This window comes from Thamnophis sirtalis, unplaced genomic scaffold (assembly GCF_051295495.1).
Source record: "Thamnophis sirtalis isolate CommonGarterSnake01/CBP01778 unplaced genomic scaffold, rThaSir2_p1.2 scaffold_3, whole genome shotgun sequence".
Lineage (NCBI taxonomy): Eukaryota > Metazoa > Chordata > Lepidosauria > Squamata > Natricidae > Thamnophis > Thamnophis sirtalis.
Genome location: NW_028261383.1, coordinates 111,038,287 through 111,058,831, shown reverse-complemented (window position 1 = coordinate 111,058,831; position 20,545 = coordinate 111,038,287). Strand labels below are relative to the sequence as shown.

The 20,545-nt window shown below is 32.5% G+C and overlaps 1 protein-coding gene across 5 annotated transcripts in view; it reads right to left on the bottom strand.

The window, feature by feature from the left end:
- Positions 1 to 20,545, bottom strand: part of GABRB2 (gamma-aminobutyric acid type A receptor subunit beta2) — a 109,362-nt gene that overhangs the window by 53,802 nt on the left and 35,015 nt on the right. For all 5 annotated transcript variants that reach the window (XM_014061465.2, XM_014061687.2, XM_014061763.2 and 2 more), the window contains exon 5: positions 13,554 to 13,774. In XM_014061465.2, coding sequence (XP_013916940.1) covers positions 13,554 to 13,774 — 221 coding nt within the window. The remainder of the gene's footprint in view (positions 1 to 13,553; positions 13,775 to 20,545) is intronic.

The window sequence follows — 20,545 nt, the reverse complement described above, 5'->3', positions numbered from 1 at the left end:
CACTGTTATTGTGAAACTTGTATCTAGAATTATTTTGTCACTTAAACCAGAGGAATCAAACATAATGTCACACAATAGGCTTCATGTTAAAACTATAATTTCATCCTCATCTCTCCATTTTAATTGTCCTTTACTTAACACTTGATAGCTATTCTCCAATTCCGGGACAGCAGGGAATCTAAAATCAAACATTTCTTCAATTATTAATGTGGTATGAAGGAAGTCTGATTTTAGCAGAATATATTTATGCCTGGCAAAACGCATAAGTACACAGATCTATTGCTGGATAATCAGTAAGAGTTGGCCTCACAGGTCTTGGACCATCTGGTTTAAGTGACAAAATATCTTATTGGCTCAGCTATACCTCATTGGACGTGATAAGCCAAGAGGTGAAGACAGAAGGAGGTTGCTGTATAACCTAGATAATACCCCTGGGCAATAGATCACATGGAATAAAACTAAACAAATGAATAAATTAAAGACCTTGTTCGAATTGATTATGTCAAGCTGTAGAATGCACTTAGAAAAGTGGGAATCCCAGAACATCTTTACTTCCTCATGGGGAAACTATATATAGATCAGGAAGCCACAGTATGCAAAGAACATGGTGAATCATAAGAGCTTCAAGCGAGACAAAGCTGTATGCTCTCCCCTCATTTATTCAATCTACATGCTGAATATGTAGTAAGGGAAGTTGAATTGGAAGATGAGTGTGGTTTTAAAACTGGAAGAATACATATCAGTAACCGCACCATCCTGATGATACTACTATAATAACCAAAATTGCAAAAGATTTGCAATAAAAGACAAAGAGCATAATAAAAACATGGGATTAAAATTAAATATAAAGAAAACCAAACTATTGATATCAAGCACAATACATAGCCAGCTTTAGAATTGAGAATAAAGATATCAAAGTGATAATAACTTCTGCCTTTTAGGATCAGCCATCGGTAATAAAGGAATACTGGTAAGTAGTCAACACATACGCCATTGATTAGCACTTGGTGGAACTGCAATTAAGGCCTTGAAAATATATTTAAATGCTATGATTTGTTTTTAACCTACAAAAATCAGAAACGTACAAGCATGTTGCCTGTGACATACTATGAAAGCACAGGTTGGATTTTGAAGAAGCAGGATAGGAAGAGTATTGCTGCTTTACAACTTTGGTGTTGGCAAAGACTCCTAATAGACAACCAAGAAAACAAAAATGTATTCATTCAAGAAATCAAGTCACCCAAAGGTACACATGACCAGGCTCAAATTATTCTACTTCAGTCGCATTATGTGAAGATCTAGCTCTCTAGTGAAGGCTGTAATCCTAGGAAAGGTGGAGAGAAAGAGTGGAAGAGGATGTCCAGTGGCAAAGTGGATGGACCCAATTACAAGGGGGTGACTGCATCATTCAAAGATGAAATAACAGGTTTGTTATTGTCATGGAGAAAAAATTGAAAAGAAAGAAAGAAGAGAGAGAGAGAGAGAAAGGAAGGGAGAGAGAGAAAGAAAGAGAAAAGAAAATTGTATAAAATGCAGTTCTAATTTTTGAATTTGCTAAATGAATCCTATTTAAATTTCAGATTATTTGAATGAAACAAGAGTAAAATATGGAATTCAAACTTAGAAACATTCAATTTAATTATATAAATTAGCATTTTTGGTAATATCCTAGTTCATTTATTCTTGGTCCAACTCTTCTTTAAATAGTTTCTATAACAAACTTCTTTAATATTCCTCTACTATCAAAAATATGCTGTGCAAAATGTTTAGGACATGTTTTTCTTGCTAACGTTCTATCTTTATTAGTCTAATAATCTTCTAATTTCACTTTACATTCCTTTTCTTCTTTGCTCAATTTAATTCATCAGCATCGCCATGCCAATGAAAGCCAGTGAAAACTATGGCTAACAGCTTGCCCCTACTGTGAGTACAGAATATTTCAGGTTTTTAAACAACTGTGAAGTCCTTCCAAATATTATACATGTTATGGTTCTCCTCTTTTTAACAGTCATTGCAGCACAGCTTGTACTTTTTCATTTCATTTCCAACTGAGCTTACTGAAACTTCCTCTCCAATTAGAAATATGCATCTAAAGCTTAGGATCTTAATTCATACATCTAATAAATATTGCAGTTCAGAATAAAATGAATGTTGAAAGGAATGTGTTAATCTTTAAAGTGCTACAAGTGTGATTGAGGAAACAAAAAATTAACTGTTTCAAACAAATTCTTGATGAAAAGGGTTATATAATTCAGGGTTATCAGTCTAAAACACCTCAAAATTAATCAAAAATTACAGCTAAGAAAGATAAAAGTTTGTGATTTCATTCATTATTTCTAGATATGGATATTTCCAAAAATCAGTGGGGAGATCTAAAAATTGTTACACATAGAAGACTGGAGAATATTTTCAACTAAACATATTCTACAACAAAGGTGGGGTGGGGGGGGGGTGGGGGGTTTAAAGAAAAAAAGATTTTTTTTAGCCAGCTATAAGAAATGTTTGGAAGCTATAATGTTTCCACTAAATGAGGTTTTACAAATTAACTGACTAACTATTGACAAGGTGTCCAAGCTTCTATAATTGCCATATTCTCTATTTTGTTATTTGAGTTTGTAAACAACTGCACATAAATAGTAAATATATGCTCAAATTTGAAGAAAGATGTGTCATGTAAATATTTTATTGGTCTCACTGAAGCATATTGCAGAAATCACTTAGGGATTTATCCAAACATATTGTATAATTGGAGTTGGAGTGCTTCAAAATTTGAATGTAACTTGATATGTAAACATCATTGATACGTAGATAATAGAATATGTAAGAAGTATAAATAATTAGGGCACCATCCCCGAGCAGCTTTCCCCCCACACCTTAATTATTTTTCTATACCTTTTTATTCTCTCATGTTTTGTCCTAGCTGATTAGTATGCTGAAAAAAATAGCATGGGGTTTAACATAAAAGGATGTTACATACAGAATTTCACTTGACACACTGAATTGCCAAATATTTTCCAAAGTCTGTTACATTTAATTTAATAGCATCTTTGCAGACAGGTAGATTCATATTCTCAAGAATTAATTGGATTTTTCAGCATCATCATCATCAACACATATAGCTGCAATCTATAGACAGAGAAATGCTAGGAAATTTTTAAGTATTTACATCCTCAAAATAATCTCTGTTGAATATTTTGTCTGAATAGCCTACTGATATTGCATTCATAAATAAACATTGATGACCCAAGCTATCATCCATTTATGAACAAATGTTTTCATAGATCATCCTTAGGCAACTGTAGGTTCCATGGAAAGAAGAAGAGACAGACGTTTTAGAAAAGAATTCATTTCTGAGTTGGAATACTTCAAAGCAATACTTCAGTTTTACTGACTTCATTTTATTTTGCCTTTCTTTGAGGAACTTTAAAATAAGGTTATTTAAATATCCAAAAATATGGTCATTAGAAGAAGTAAGACTGAGCAATCTTTGAATGATTATCCTACTTTACATTTTTGAACTTTTGTACTTTAAACATAAAAATCTAAGACAGCAAATATTACTAGATACAGGGCCTGAAATTACAACCCCTATCTCCTGTCTTTGATTTTCATACATTTGCATCTATAAAACCACTCTGAAATCCATACACATAACAATATAGATGGATTATTTGAAACCCTATAGAGATAATGATGAGATGGTGAATGAGATGAAAAGCTTATCAAAAAGAGTTCTGTAATCCTGCAGACTATAGTATTAAATCTTTTTTTTCTTCCTGAACCGGCTTTGTGAGGCTGTCTAGTGTCATTGCTTCATTGCTTCTTAAGTTTTAGCAAAACAAAACCTAATGCTCAATGCATTTTTAAAATCTAATTCATATTTTATTTACAAAAAGGAAAAACAATTTACCAGAAAAACATATACCAATAGAACATTTTCTTGTAATAAAAGTATTGTAGCATCTTTTTTCACATAAGCACATGTACATCTTTTTTCACATAAGCATTCACACTTTTTGTGAAAGTAGAATAAACCAATGTAAAATTAATTTCCAGGTAGCACTTGCTTTTTTGTTGATTAATTTTGTATTTTATGTTAGACTTTTATCTTTTCATAGTTAGAAGCTTTAGAGCAATATTCACTACCACAGTGAAAAGAAACATTCAACAGTACTTCCAGAACTATCAATTAAAATATATTTGCAGTTGGCTTGCTGTTCCTTTCTGGCAGATTTTCTGACTAAGAAAAAAAAATATAGTAGTAGTAGCAGGAAACTATGTATCAATTACAAATAGAATCCCAGTGAGAATTCATGGAGAACTAGTCATTCCTGAAGGAGCAAGGACAGCGTAATGGCAGAGTTCCAAATTAGGGATGTCAAACTCGTGGCCCACAGCCCAGATGTGTCATGCGCTGGCCATACCCACCCCTGCTTTAGCAGGGAAGCGGGGGAGATACGATCTATCACATAATGAAAATGTGTCATGAGTTTGACACCCCTGTTCTAGATTCTGGCAGTGCAGTCTCTGCAGAAAAAGAAGAGATCATGAGATTGCCCACAGGTAATCCAAACAGCTGCTCCTCATGAATAGGCTGCAGGAACTGAAGTTTTTGTGCTTAGCTTGTGAGTTGAGCGGCTGAGAGTTTAGAGATTTCAATCAAGCTTGTAGCCATAATGCAGCCTATATGGATGTAAGGCTCACCTGAGCCCATTTCTTAAACAGTTTTAACTAACTAATTCATAGCTGAAGAGACAGTAGCAGGATAAAAAAAATTCCACTTGGTGAATCAATGTTCTTTCGGGATTACAAAGGGAAAAAACATTTGAAAAAAAAAACTTAACTAGAAGAAGGTGTAAAATAGTTGAAAATGGATACAGGATACAGTTATTTTTAAATATTACTTTGTGGTGAAAGTTCTTTTGAACAGATTTGAATTAAAATAGAAAAATAAACTGGACTTTGTGGATTTCTTTTTGTTTGTTTACCATTAAGGAATGCAGAAAACTGATGGGTGTTACAAAACAAAAACATAAAGGTACTATCAGCCAGAATGTGAATATAGAGATGCTGACTGTGAGCCTGACTGTAACTTTAACTAATGCTATTTGATTAAAAAAAATTAAGGACACAGGAAGACAAAATAGGGGAAAAAGTAAGCTTATTTGAGAAACATTCATTTTGAGATAATAATAGTATAATGGCAACCACCAGAAAAGTTGTAAAATTAGTAGGGTGTAGGGATATATAGAACAACTTGCAGTGAGAGGAATTACACCACATTTGATTCAGAAAATATTTGAGCAACTGAACAATAAGTTATCTGAATCACTTGATACTAAACTGACAGCTTTTGAAAGAAAATGGATGAAGGATGAAAGAGAGACGAAATAAGAACTTAAGAAGATGAACTTTCTGGAGATGTAAAACAAATTGGTGGAAATTTTAGAGAGTAAGGCAGAAGTTACAGACAGAGTTGGAAAGAGAACTAAATAATTTAGCTCTATTAGAAAAAAGTTTACTAAATCTTTTGGCAAATTTTTTGCATTTGAATGAGAAGGCCATAGAAAAAGGTGATAAATTCTATACAATGAGTACAAGATTTGTGAGGATAGGAAAAGTTCCAAAGGATTTTTGTTACACTTTGTGAAGTAGAACAAGAGATCAAATTTTGCAGCTGACTGCAAAACTATCAAGAGTCAGTCTGATAATACAAATGTAATTATTCTTAAATACATTTATTAGAACAAGAGAAAAATGTATTCTTTTTTTAACTGACAGATTAATGCAGAAGATTCAATTTTAATAGGACAAATTGGAAGGTGTAATTTTTACTTTTAAATAGGAGAAATTTTTAACTGTTTTTGATTCTGTCCAAAAGGCAAGGAAAGCTCTTGAGATGTCAGATGAGATTACAAAAAATATTCAACAAGTGCAACAGAAAACTGAAAGGGGTAATACTGATCTAAGCAATATAGGAATAGATGTTTCCGGGTTTTTTTTTGGCTTGATTATGGATTACAAATGCTGGGTCCTCATTTTACTGATTTTGAAAGGATGGAAGGATGAGTCAAACTTGAACCACTCAGAATCGAACTCCTGGATGAGCAGTAAGTTAACCTGCAGTATTGCGTTCTAACTACTGCACCACCACAGCTCTTTTGAGGGATCTCTTAAGTAGAATAGAACAATCTCTTCACAGTGGGTTAGAGCCAGAGGTGGGATTCACTTACCTTCCCTATCAGTTCGCAAATGTGAACGCGCTTGCGCATGCGCACTGCCTTCTACACATGCACAGTGCTTGTGCATTACATCTGGGCAGGTGGGTGGAGCCTCCCCCAACCACCACTACTGGTTCACCCGAACCAGAGAGAACTGGCTGAATACCACCTCTGGCTAGAGCTTCTGATATTAAAATCACTCAAGGCAAATTGCCAAGAGTTTTCTTAGATTTGAAGGACAATTTAGGGCTGGTTGATATATGGAGACAGAATAATGGCTATTTGAGAAAGCACAACTATTTTTTCTGGAAGTCATGGATCCTTTTCAAGTACAGACATAAGTTTCATTTCAAAGAACATGGCTACTAAATATATCTAGTTGTAAAAAAGTAGAGATATTTCAAAATACTTCTTTGAATCATAATTCTGTTATTTTGTTTAATCAGATTGTTGGGGGCAATATGTTCTTTAAACTGCTTAGAAACGGTTGTAAAAGCATATGAAGTGGTATATAAGTCTAAGTGCTATTGCTATAAAATCAAATTTAGTTGTTTTGGGTGGAGACAAAGCAAAATGTTGCCACAGAAAGAATCAATAGTGTAGGCGCTATTTTGGATGATATGAAGAGGAAAAAAAAGAAGAAATTTCCAGGAAAGAAAATATTTTTGAACAAATTAAGCTCTTACAATAACATTTATCTATGTTTGGAGTACGAATAATAGAAATCAAAAATGAATTCTGCAAAGCAAAGAAATAATAACAAAGTTTGCAAATAAATTAGGGGACTGCCTGTTATGAAAAGAAAAAGGAAAGAAAATGTTATTGAAATTGCAAGAGAGATATACTGTATTAATGGATAACACAGCGATACAAAAAGCATTCTGTCAATATTATTTAAACCTGTTTAAAGGAAGTGATAATTCTGTAGAGATAATGGATTAATATTTAAAGAAACAAAATTCACCGAGGACTAGAGAGGAACAGAGACTCATTATGAATGGACTTATAACAACAAGGAGAGTTTTTGAAGTTGTAAAAAAAGATTAAACAAGAAAGGTATCTGGACCAGATGGATTAATAGGTTATTACTATAAATATTTTGATGATGAACTTTTGCAACCTTTGTAAAACACAATGAAATCAATCTTGCAAGGAATAAAGATGCCAAAGAATTGGAAAGAGACCAATATACCACTAAAACCAAAGAGGAACAAAATTAGACTTTAACAATGATTTTAGTGATTTTAAAAATGTTGGAGGATTCATGTTGAGAATATAGAATAGATATAAACTCACTGTCCCCAAAAATACCTCTGTGGCTCTCAGCTCAAAAAGCAATTTATATATGAGAAATAATAGACAAAAACAAATGGCTAATTTATGGTAAGTACAGGAATTTGTAAAGAGGAATATAAACTTAAATCAAAAGAACAAGTAGTAGGGGGACATAGTTGCCAACAATTTTCTTATTTATAGTTATCCGAAAGATTTAAAATAGACAAAAGACATATGGATTTGAACATTGTGAGACTGAGTCTGAAACAGAATTGTGTACAAATGATAACATGCAATTATATAAAATGTATTGAAATTTGAAGAACAAGTGAAAGAATGTATGACATACATTTTGGTTATAATACACAGACTGAACAATGGATAAATATGTGGTTGAAAGAATTGAAATGTACACTATGTTATAATCTTAAAGATATTTTTTATAAAATGATGTGCTGTTGGTATTATGTTGCCAGAGAAATTGTCTAGAATGTATAAAGGCACTTCAATTTTATACTGCAAATGTGAACTACAAAAAATATTTTATCATATTTGATAGACTTAAAAAAATGTTAGAAAATTTTGGATTCAAATACCCACATGATTCAGAGGATTTTAAAGATTATTAAGCTCTATCCACAATGGAGGAATAGTTGGTAAAGATGAACTTGCTGAGATGGCTAAATTGACTTCTTTAGATCACAGAAAAGATAATGTCTACATTTATTGCTGACTGGAATCCTTCTTCTGAACTGGCCATAAAACTGTCAATAATCCAAAGGAACTAGTCATGAACGTTAAAATGTTAATAATAAAGACAAGTAAAAAACTCTAAAGTCCATTTCTGCAATGTTTCATTACCTCTTATGTAAAAAAGACTAACCCCTCACCAAAATCATCAACTAAACACACAAGTCTTTGCTTGCCTATTATCAACATGACTTGCCCATTTTACTTTTTCCTTGTTTTCAATTATTCTAAAAGAAACAATGCTTCAGTGGACTAAGAAGCTTCATCCAGTTAAAGCTTCCAGAGTTGACACATACAACTGCAGCGGAAACTTTTTTGGGGTGATGGTGGGAGTATCAGCACTTCATATTTATGCTTTTAATCGTCTTTAAAGGTCGGGGAAGAGGAACCATGATATTCCATGTCCAAAAATAGTTTTGTGAAACATGCCTATTATAAATTGGCAATACCCCAAAAAACCAGGTTTTCATCCACCTTTCTTAACAACTAAACAATCTAGCCAGGTTGCTTTTCCTGCTTATGTTGACCCGAAATACTCATCTTTGGTAATTATATGCTCTTTCAATCAATTCTTTCTATCAATTGGCTCTATTTCTGCATCATTTGTCAATAGCACAATATTTTATTCTCTAGTCAAACAATTCCCATTATAAAATACTGGAACACTTGTGATTACTACAAGTAATCATGTTCCTTTACAGTGGAAAACATTATTGAATTAGTTCCATCTTAAAACGAAGCAGATCCATAGAATATAGTAAACTTGAGTTTCACGACTGCACTCTAAATTTTGTTTTCTTCATTTGTAGATGAATCTCACTTGATATACACCTTTAAAATATGGCAATGAAAATTATGATATGGAAGTTTTTTTTCAGTATTGTTCTATGACACATTGCAATATACAGTAATTTCTTTTAGCATTGGCATACATTGTTATTAGAATTATAGAGCAGACTGTTGATGATATTTGGAGATCTCCCTAGTCATATCATTTGCTCTGAAATATATACTTAAAAATGAGAAGAAAATTTTAGGATAGGTGCAAGAAGAAAACCCCAAGTTAACTTTTAATTGTTCAAGTTGTTTTCAATATATCAAAGCTGTGTTGTTAAAAATACTTTTCCTTTTTTGGAAACTGTTCAATGTAATTTTCAATACGTCTGTAGTACAAGATTCTGATTGTAGTAGTTCTCAGTTCAATGGAAGCAGAAATGATGACTTACTGGCTTAACATGGCATTCTTCTCCAAAAATCTTGGCCCATTGCTGCCACTACATGTTTACTCAACTTGGAAGAACATGATGGATAAATTATTACACATACTGGCCTACCTTATAACATACCTGTATTCTTCGTTACTTCCCAAAGCTAAACATTTGCTAGATAGGAAATAATAGATTTTCATTAACGGAGAGATAATGCTAGGAATTTTCTCCTTTTTAGGTAAGGGAACATAATCTTTGGTCCTGGCTAAATATCTATAGAATCTTACTACTAGAAAGATATTATAGGGCTTTTATCCTAGAATATTTTAACATACTGTCTTTAACTGCACTGGAACAAAAGTACCAATATATTCGTTTTCCAGACAGTCCTGTCCCTGATGCTCAGGAGCAGATAACTCTCTTGACCCCATGCTGCTGTAATGACTTAATGATGAAATTTTATGATGAAATTATATTAAACCCTACTTTTGGTAGACTATAATTACTATGAACAGTTGCCAGATTATGTTTCAAGAACTTGTATTACTAGGAAACAGATAGTGAAACATGACAATTCTGATGAGAAACAAATAATGTAAGTTGACAATTATATTTGAAGTGTTATGTTATTTTTAATAGGTTTATTAAAATTACTCTTCTAAGGCTGAGCATTTTCTTTTATGTATATTGCAAAGTAATTTTATAATTTAGTTTTTTAGTTTTGAGTATTTAGTCTTTCAACCCTATTTCTTGTATTTCATTGCTAATTTAATTTTTCCCTGACTTAATGAGTAATTTTATGTATTTCCATTTGAACTCTGTAAATTCTACTACAAATTGTATAACTATGTTTAGTGATCACCATAATAAAAATGAATACTAACTTTAGAGTAACTTCCAAAGAACTAAATGCAAATGATGTCTAAATGCAAATGTGTGAAAGTATAGTTATATTTTTAAAAAATACATATTTGGAAAGAGAAAGCAATTAGTAAATATATACCATAAGTTAATTTTTTTCTTAGGTAAAACATTAATTTAGTCATAAATAAGGTCATGCAGCTGTTTACAAATGTTAAGAAAAAATATAACATCTGCATTCTTACAGTTTATAGTATTAATATATATGGAGGTTGTTGACTCAAATCTTAACTATTTGAGTAGTATCAGGCAGGCTACTTAATCTCAGTTTAAGTTACTGAGAGAAGTAAAAAAAATGAGGTATCTTAAATTGTTTTGAATCAATTAAGAAAACTTCCAGAAATGAATGAATGAATGAATGAATGTATGTATGTATGTATGTATGTATGTATGTATTTATTTTATTACTTACTTATTTGTTTGTACATCAAATTTAAATTGCTTTCCCTCTCAAGATAAAATAACTCTGAATGGCATATAAAAAGATTAAGAACAATTAATACATAATAACAATTATTAAATAAAAATAAAAACTGAGCTAAGAGAGAACTGAATATATTAATAACAGAATATAAATATCTCGCTGGTTCCTTTGATTTATTCATCTCAAAAATGAATCAGATTTCGGACTCTTTCTAACAAAAATCAGATTTTGTTTCTGGGAAAAAAGTTGTATTCAACCATTTATTCCCAGAAAGCGAAGAAAAGCTGAAAGAACATGCTATTTTCATTGCATATCCCAAGGCACTTTGCTTTAAAAACAAATAGTAATCTAGTAATCAGTGCTATCTTTCAAAATCTACAGTATATTTTTATATATTGGTAAAAGAAAAAGAAAAGTCTGCATGTTGTTCCTTTCCCTGTGGTTTGGATTTTGACATCTCCCTCTGGTCCTGTAACATATTTTCCATCTGTTCATACAGCTGGCAGGTTAAAAGGAAGTAGTGTCCTGACATTCTTATACATTATATGAGATTTGCACAGATATGGGGCAGTATACAGGGCAACTGGAAGTCACTCATACATTTAGATGGAAAGTAAAGAAGACACATATATGCTTAAATTTAATTACAGTATATTGTCATATAATTGTATTCCCACTCTTTTCCTCCTAATTGTATACATGACCAACACCAAAGCATGATTGCAAAAATATTTTATTGCAAATTTTTAAATTGCTTATTCTTAAAGCAAAGTGAAAATGCCCCTTGTCTTGGATAGCATTTATATTTCATATCAAAGCTCTAGCTGAATTCTGAAAAGGATTGTTAAAAACAGGTTAGGGGGGGAAAAAGGTATCTAAATACTACATGAAAAAACCTGATTTGAAACTTGTATAAATTTCAACATGATATAAATCATGTTGTTTTCAACAGTACTTACCTTTGCAATAATATTGGAATCTTGAATGTTATTGTTTTTAAAAATAAAAATGATATTACAAGGAAGTGCTTTGATATTAGACTTAGTTTGTATTGTGTGTGTCTTCGAGTCAGTATTGAGACCTATGACTAGTCCCTGCAATTTTATTGGCAAGGCTTTTCCTACCTAAGACTGACAGAAAGTGATTGGCCCAAGATCACCCAGTTGGTTTCATCTAATCCTAAGGCAGGACGAAAATTTTCAGTCTCCTGATTTCTAGTCTGATGCCTGAACTACGACAACAAAACTGGTTCTCTAACTTAGCTTAGAGAGACCATATTAGTCACTATTAATTAGCAGTCACTTCTTTGATGGCGCTGCTTCTAGAGAGTTAAATCAACCTTCCACAATCTGTTGTCCTTCAGATGTGTCAGACTTCCATAATTCCTAGAGGAAATGCATATGTGCTGCTGAAATGTAACACATCTGGACAGCAATCTGATGGGAGAAGGCTTAGAGAAGACTAAGTTTTTAATCTGCCTTGTTAATACAATATATATTTTTATTAGATAGATTAGAAAATAGGGTTTTTTTTCATTTTTTCCCCCTTTTGGCCAGCTTTCGTAAACCCATTAAAGTTCCTGTATATGTCAAATGCTAAGTCACTGCATGAAGAAATCACTACACAAAAAAAACCAATAATAAGTTTTCTCTTTTCTGATGGTTCTTCCTATATAAACATTTACTTTCCTGTTTTTACAAATCAATGCATATAAGTGGATTTGTGTAAGGATTTTATGTTAAGTTATTTTGTGACTCACTTAAGCGTTATGTGACAACACAGGTCTGATAATCCACACAATTCTTGGCTGTAAAATATGTTTGTGTGTATTAAAATTTAGCGACAAGACGGGTCAAGAAATGCTAATATTTTCTTGGCTTTTGTATAATCTTCAATTTCAAATTATTCACCGGTACATTTTTCATACCATATTGGGAAGTACATGTGCAGGGGACATTTGACGACAAATGAAAAGGCAGAGGAATGAGTTAAGAAAATATTTTCTTGACACTTTATTAAAAAAAAAATCTTCCCATCCCAAGGATGAATATATCTATTACTGCTTTATAACAAGAAAGCATCTTTGCTGCAGAACTCTTTTCTTGAAATTCACAGACATCAAACCATTCTCAATATTCTGCCACAGTATAATTCTGATACCTATTTTCAGCTGTTACATATAAATTTTGATTTGCTGCTGCTGTTTTGCAATTTTTTATTGTGTGACAAGAACCATTTAAAATAAAAAAGAGGTATCATCGTCCAATCCATTTTTATTCCCTTTTAAACATATATACTAGCCCAGAGAAACTAATATTTTGGAAGCAAGTGGAAATAATATAGTGGAGGGGAAAAGATGAGAAGTACTGTTCTTTTCCCATCAATAGTTAAGCAAAGGTCTTTATATGGAGTTATGTATGTCTGTAAGATGTTTCTTCACTAAAGTCACTTGTATTGTTTGTGATTAAGGCATTTAGTTTTGTTACAAGATCTACTGTCTTTCTCAATCTAGTGCCCGCCTGAAGATTTGGATAGAAAATGCCATAATGACCTTCAGATTATGGGGCTTTAGTGCCAACCATTTTGAAGAGCATAAAGTTGAGGGAAGCTGGCAAAATTCTACACAACCTACATAAAAAAGAGAAAAACTAGAGAAAGAAAAGGAAGAAGGGAAACTAGAGATAGAAAAGGAACAGAGAATTAGCCTGTTAGTTTATATATAGAATGTGGCCATTCAAAATGTTTAATGCTCACCTGAGACCATAGAGAACTGTCCCATCTGGATGTAAACGAATCATTCTGTTCTTCACGGTGACACCATGTACAAATGACTTCTTATCATTCAGGAAGTAGGTATCAGGAACCCAAAGCTGATCTGCTACTCTATTGTCCAGTGTAAGGTTTAAAGGTATTACATTATATGAAAGCCTCTTATCCCTCCATGCTTGTTGAAAGTACATGGTCAAAGTATAGTCCTGAAATGATAGAAGAGAGAGGGAAAAATAGGTTGAAAATTTTACTATTTTTTATTTTGCTATTTGAAATAACCAAACCAAACCAAACCAAACCAAATCAATGTACTTCTTCAACTGACCACCATTGCCTATAAAATTAATGTTTTAAAAAATAAATACTGTTATCCTCAAAAAACAGAAAATATAAAAATATTTGGCACTAGACTCTATATGATATTATCTTATTATTTTTTAAAAAATGTTCATTTAATTAAAAGAAAAAGCATAGGAATAATGGCTGTAGAGAACAATGTAAGCAATTATCCATAAGTATTGCTTTCTCTTTAAGAATCAGCAGTATTTGATTAAAGTTTGGGGATTTAATTGTCTAGATATTAATAACAGCATTTTATTTTATCTATCTATTCACATGTATCTATTACAAAATTGAACTTAGTTCAATCAAGTAAATAAATTATGATTATAAAGATTGTCTCTATAAATAATGTTTTCAGGCTTCTGACAGAAACAAAGATTTCTTGTCAAAGTATTCAAAAAGATACATTGCATAATTAGAGATTATGTGAATTACAGTTCAACACATCTAAAAAGCACCACATTAGGAAAGGCTTAATTAAAAGTGCAGCTCTTTCTGACATTCCTTGAAATCTGGAGATGTAGTTATCTTTGAAAAATAATTCTCTTGTTCTGGAAACATCCATTCAGCCCACAAAGGATGCTGGGAAGAGTAAGACACAGTATCTTATGATTAGTCCTCTAGACATCAGTATCTCCAGATGAGGCCTGTACCACAATAGCACAACACTGATATATATTGCTTTATCTGTCAGTGTTTTATGATTCTCAGTTGAATATACTCACCTGAACCAGTGAAAATGCTATGTCTTAATACAGATGAAAGTTTTAATCAACCAACTGATTTAAATCATTTGCCTAGGTAGTTTGAAATCCACAGGATAGGGATCCCCAAATAATCTGAGGGATATTTCAGGCAACATAGATGGCAATTTTGTTGAGGCCTTGTTTTAGTGTAGCATTGAAAAGGGCCACTGGCACTATTGCTCCTGACTTGTCTCCATAGCTATGGGAAATTGCCCGGTAGCACCAGACAATAAAAAGAAGTGCCAACTGTCTAGAGTGAACCCAAATAAACTTGCAGAAAAATACCCAAGCACAAAAGACTACATAATTATCTCTGTCTAATAGTAAGGATGGGGTCAAAGAGGGTTTATTTCTCTACCACTACTGCATTTTACCCCAATAGACCTTTCACAGATGTTGGGCAGACAGCTCAAAGCTATCCAGAAAAAAACTCAGCTGACTACTCAGCAAACTGCTATAATAACTTTGCAAAGAACACTGAGAGTGTGCTGCTTGCATCCACTTCAAATTAGACATCACAGTTATGCTGAGTTTATGGAAGTGCCTTGATCATATGTATTGGAAACAATTTGCAGAGGCTGAGGAACAGGCAACATTTTTAAAATTTGTCATCCGGTTCAGATCTTCAGTAACGGTAATCAAGGTTGTTTCATAAAAGAGGTATGGCAGATTTATATGCATTGGCCTTTCTCAAAGAGGTCCTTAATGAACAGTGTGATTTAAGATAATTAGTACAATTTGCAAATTTGCCTTTATTAGGAACACTAGTAGAGAAGATACTACCATCCAATTCCAAATGTATGTGGGAAAAGTAGATTATCTAGACAAATTTGGGTCTGCTTCAAGTTTGCATATGGTACTAAAATAATCTTGGTTACTCTGACTGAGAGAGCCAATTTGACACAGTGGCTTAAAACATCAGGATACAAACTGGGAAATCACAAATTCTAGTCCTCCCTTTGGCATGAAGCTATTTTGAATTCAGTCACTTTTTCTTAGAACTAGGAAGAAGGTAAGGCAAACCTCTGCTGAAAATACTGCCACTAAAATTTCAGGGATTTGTCCAGGTAGTCACTAGGAATTAATACTGACTTGACGGCACAAATCAAATAAAGCAAACTTGACTGAGACCCTTTAATAGATGACAAAGATAGAGAATATCACTGGGTTGATCCTATTAATATTCTTAACAAATGTAGCTAAAACAACTCAGTTGGGAATTGGCTACAGGTGTTCTATAATTATTATATTTCTCTTTTCAAGTTTATTATTCAAGACTGATAATGGCATATTTCCATTTAGTCCATGACATCTGAATTGTGAATCCAATAGGTTTTTATTCTTTCTGTACAACTTTTTAATATTTGCATAAAATGTAGACACTAAACTAGATTATTCAATCTCATGCTGGCATGTTAAACAGAAGGCTTAGAAATTGTATATATCCCAGAAACGTATTGTGTAATGTTGTGAATGTTTTAATTGCCTCCAAATATAGTATTTATATATGATTTTATGTTTTAATTGTACACTACCCAGAATCAATCTCTAAGTGATATAAGCAGTTTCTAAATTTGATAAATACATAAATAAATATAGCAATTACCACATTTAAAAAAACCTGCAATCTCTTGTTTTCTAAGGAACTTTTAATTAATTTGTCCATCTTTCAAAAACATGTTCTGCCTTATATTTTTTAAAAATATAATAATGCAGTAACTATTTCCTTACAAATATTATCAAAATTTCAGAGAGGCATACTATGTATTACACCAACTGACAGAAAAGAGTTCATGCATACAGTGTACTCCTAGAAACATTATTTGTCTAAAAAGGAATGTCTGCCACATTAGGTTTCACATGTTGCTGATTATATAGACACTATTATTCTAAAATCTTATCTATCAATCTATGACCAAAGTGTAATTTCAATTCTAATTTTTTATCTATCAAAATTCTATCCTAATTTAATTCTAGAATTCAGGAAAAATATCATGAATTATCTCCATCTATTTGCCCTTTGCTCATTGTTCAGAGAATGTTAGCTAACAAGGGAGTAAAATACTAGAAGAATGTATGTAAACAGTATCAAACAAAATAAATTTTTTGAAATCTAAATTTATTTTCTGAATACATAATATATGCTGAGTAAAATTTGAGGACAGAATGAATGATGTAAATATGTACATTAATCTGAAATACATTATACATTCACTTTCAGATAATCCTTTTGGTGAAAAAACTAATGCAATTCTAATAAATCTAAACTAAAAAAAGGAAGGTCTCACTGTCTGTTGCTGATCCAAAGAATAATGAAGCTACTCCTTCTCTTTCTTTTCTTAAATCTAGAGAACTATTAAACTATTACACTGAGCCCGGGGCGTGGTGGTGGTGGAGATACTTAATTCAATGTTTTATTGCATGATTTTTGCTCTACAGAAATCCTCCTTTCCTAACGTATTACTTATAGTCATTCTTTTCTTTATTTCAGGCATCTTCTTCCAGGAAGCTTCCATCTTCAAAACTTTATTTGAAAGCACAAACAGTACCTAAACAGTTATTAGATATTCAATCTGTAAACAAACAGCCATGCATCTGCAATGATTTTAAAGCTAATATGCTGTAACTTTTCTATATGGTGCACAGTGCTGCAGTTATACATGCATAGGAGGAATCTTTTCCATCTAAATCTCTGAAATTCCTAATTTGAATCCCCTGCTTTGTTAATGCTGGTTTTCTGCAATGCACTTTGTTGTTGCATTTCAGCCAAGGCTTAGTTACAAATCTGCCAGTTGAAGTTTTGCTTAAATAAATTTGACAGGGTGATGGTGGTGGTGGTGGTGAATACAAATCTTTAGTCCTATTAGTTTGGGCAGACAGATACCAGTTTCCTTGCAAGAAAGAAATAATGAATGACTGGATTACTGGTGACTTACCCCCGAATCTATACCTACGTTAGACTTGAATGAAACTTGAAGAGAGCTTAAGTAGAAAATTTTAGATCTTGATTAACAAAGAGATAGAACCAAAGTTTCAAATCTCTGCAACAATATTTTCATACAACCTATTTTTAACATTCCCAAATATTTGCATCATTTAATGGTCCCTGTTCATAGGATAGCCTTCATATTGGCACATCTGGATTCTGTGCTCAGTAGTATCTTCCCCTCAGTGGTAAGCACAAGTGTGTTCAGAATCTGAAATTGAAATACTAGTTTGTGTACTTGTCCAATCTATTATCCTTAGAGGTAGATTTAATCTTCCGTCTTCAAAAGTCCTGTCATATGGCAAATCACTACTATCTACTAAACAATCAGGATCAGGAAATCTTTAGTACTATGGCCAAATTTTGTAGCCCAGCTATAACAAGTAGAAGTTCTTGGACCTCATAGTTTCTTTTGATATGTTTAGTTCGCACACTAATAGGCTTTTTTGAACATCCGAGCTATGTTTTTATCACTGTGTCTTTGATCTATGACTGTTTATTTTAATAAACTTTAAGATTTCTTTGCACCAGCTTCCACTTTTTGAGTGTGTGACAAGAAGGTTTCTATTTTTAATAACTATTGAATTGTGTGACTATTGGTATTACAAGCAGAATATGTTTTTAAATATCTTTTATATATTTGATTTATATCCCCCCTTTTCATTTTATATTTACAACAACAACCCAGGAAGATGAGTTGGGCTGAGAAAAAATGATTGGTCCAAACCACTGAATATCTTTTATTTTTAAAACAGCATTTAATTGCTCCTATTGTTTTTACTGATTTTGCTTTCATTTTCTTCTGCTTTTTTATTAAAAGAAATTCCAAAGCAGGATTTTACATTAGCCCTCTCCAACCAACATACATTTTGTCAGGTATGTTAGATAATTCAAGCACGCTGGATGACTATCTTGAAAAATGGTTTATGGAAATTGAGACAATTTAGCTGGAGGGTCCCAAAAGAGTACATTTTTTTTGTGAAATTTTAATTAAATGTTAACTTGAACCCCTTTTTCTGAATATGCCTTAAGCAGGTTTCGTTCCAAATGGATCTATACAAATAACAATCTTGAGCATATACTTTTAGGCAGTTTCATATACATATGGTATGACCATGTACAGATATTAATTTTGTAGAGGAAAACTGCACTCACAGTGCAATATATTCATATTTCTACTATTCTGAACCAACATGTAGGTTTCCTAGGCAAGATTCTTAATAGTAGATAAAATAAAATAGGATTGAATGGGGTATAACATCAACATATAGTGGATGTTGTCTGATGCTTGGTTTACAAGTAAGTTTACAACTTTCTTTGACAGGGGTGACTGAAGTCCCCTTTGTTTTCTTTTTCTTTGTTCACATCTAGTTTTGTCATTTTGCTCATCTTTTTTTTTGTTATTGATGTTATTTCCTTGCTTTTCAATGCCTTTAACAATTTACCAACTACCCAGATTTGTGTAAAGATAGTTTATGTTCTTCTTATAAACTGGGAATTACTACTTAATACATAGTAGCTTGTAGCCCATTCTTACCTCTTTTCACTAGACCAATACAAATGACTGAGGTAGTTTTTGCAATATCTTACAACACCAAATTTTAAATTTATAAAGTGTAAATCGTTACAATTACAAAGAAAACATGAATTTCTGAGCAAATGTATGTGCACATGACATACTGAAAATCCAACATTGTTCTCTGAGAGAGAGAAATACCGCATAAGGGAGAAAAGAAAAAGAAAAGTGTGTAGCCTCAATTAACTCCTAATAAACTGCATGGCTAAATCAACTTCAGTCTCCTTAATATTTCCCTTAGGAAATCATCATTCTGAATTACAACTCACTAGATTATTTTGCAAGGTTTTTATGTAGCTCCTTTCTCTCTTTGGACACCATGTACTCTGAGATAATACACACAATATTAAACTATCTTCCTGTATTATAAATACAACTTTTAAAAGTTGCCGATATTTCAAAGGAACATATAAGTTGGAAATAGTAACCATTCCTATCACATATTTTGCAATTTTTCTTAATGAGACAATAAAACCTCTGTATGAATAACTTAAATTATAGAACTTTAAAAAATATTAAAGTATTTCTGATTATTAGAAGATTATTATTATTTAATTCATTTAGATTGTCTATCAGTCAGTTACCTGTGCGACAGAATGCCTTCTAAGTCTTAATAATTCACTGACAATTATTTTTCATCAGAAACATATATGGAGACAAGCTAAATTAAAAAAAATAGCTACAACTTCATCAATAGACTAAGAACAAAGGGCAAGAAACTGGTATTTCAGTTGATGCTCACATCCACCTCATCATAGGATGCAAAATGAAAGAATTCTGAAAGTAAATGACTGTTATGCAAATGATGTCAACATGTGAGATTTAATTTCTAGGGCTATTGTCTGAATTATGTGGAAAATTTATTGCTAGAACAGAATGGATCACATCTTACAAAAACTGGTAAAAATCTATGTGGCCAAAACATGGTGAACATGATGATAAGAACTTTAAACTGACTCACTGAAAGAGAGTAACAAAAACTTTAGCTTTGTAGATGGAAGTTGAAATATACAGTATTTCTAATGTGGTCTATGCAACCATTTGGTGAAAAATCAGAAAGTGTGCTGCATAACATTATTTAGTAATGCTTCCCCCCCCCCCCCCCCGCTTCAGTTGTATCTGATTCTTTGATGTTGCTTGGACAAGATCCTGAAGTTTTCTTGGAAAGGTTTTTAATAAGTGGCTTGTCACTGCCTCCTTCCTGGGGCTGAAAGAAAGTAACTGGTCCAAGGTCACCCAGTTGGCTTTGTGCCTATGGCAGGAATAGAATTCATGGTGTACGACAGTGGTGGGTTCCTACTGATTCGGACCAGTTTGGCTGAACTGG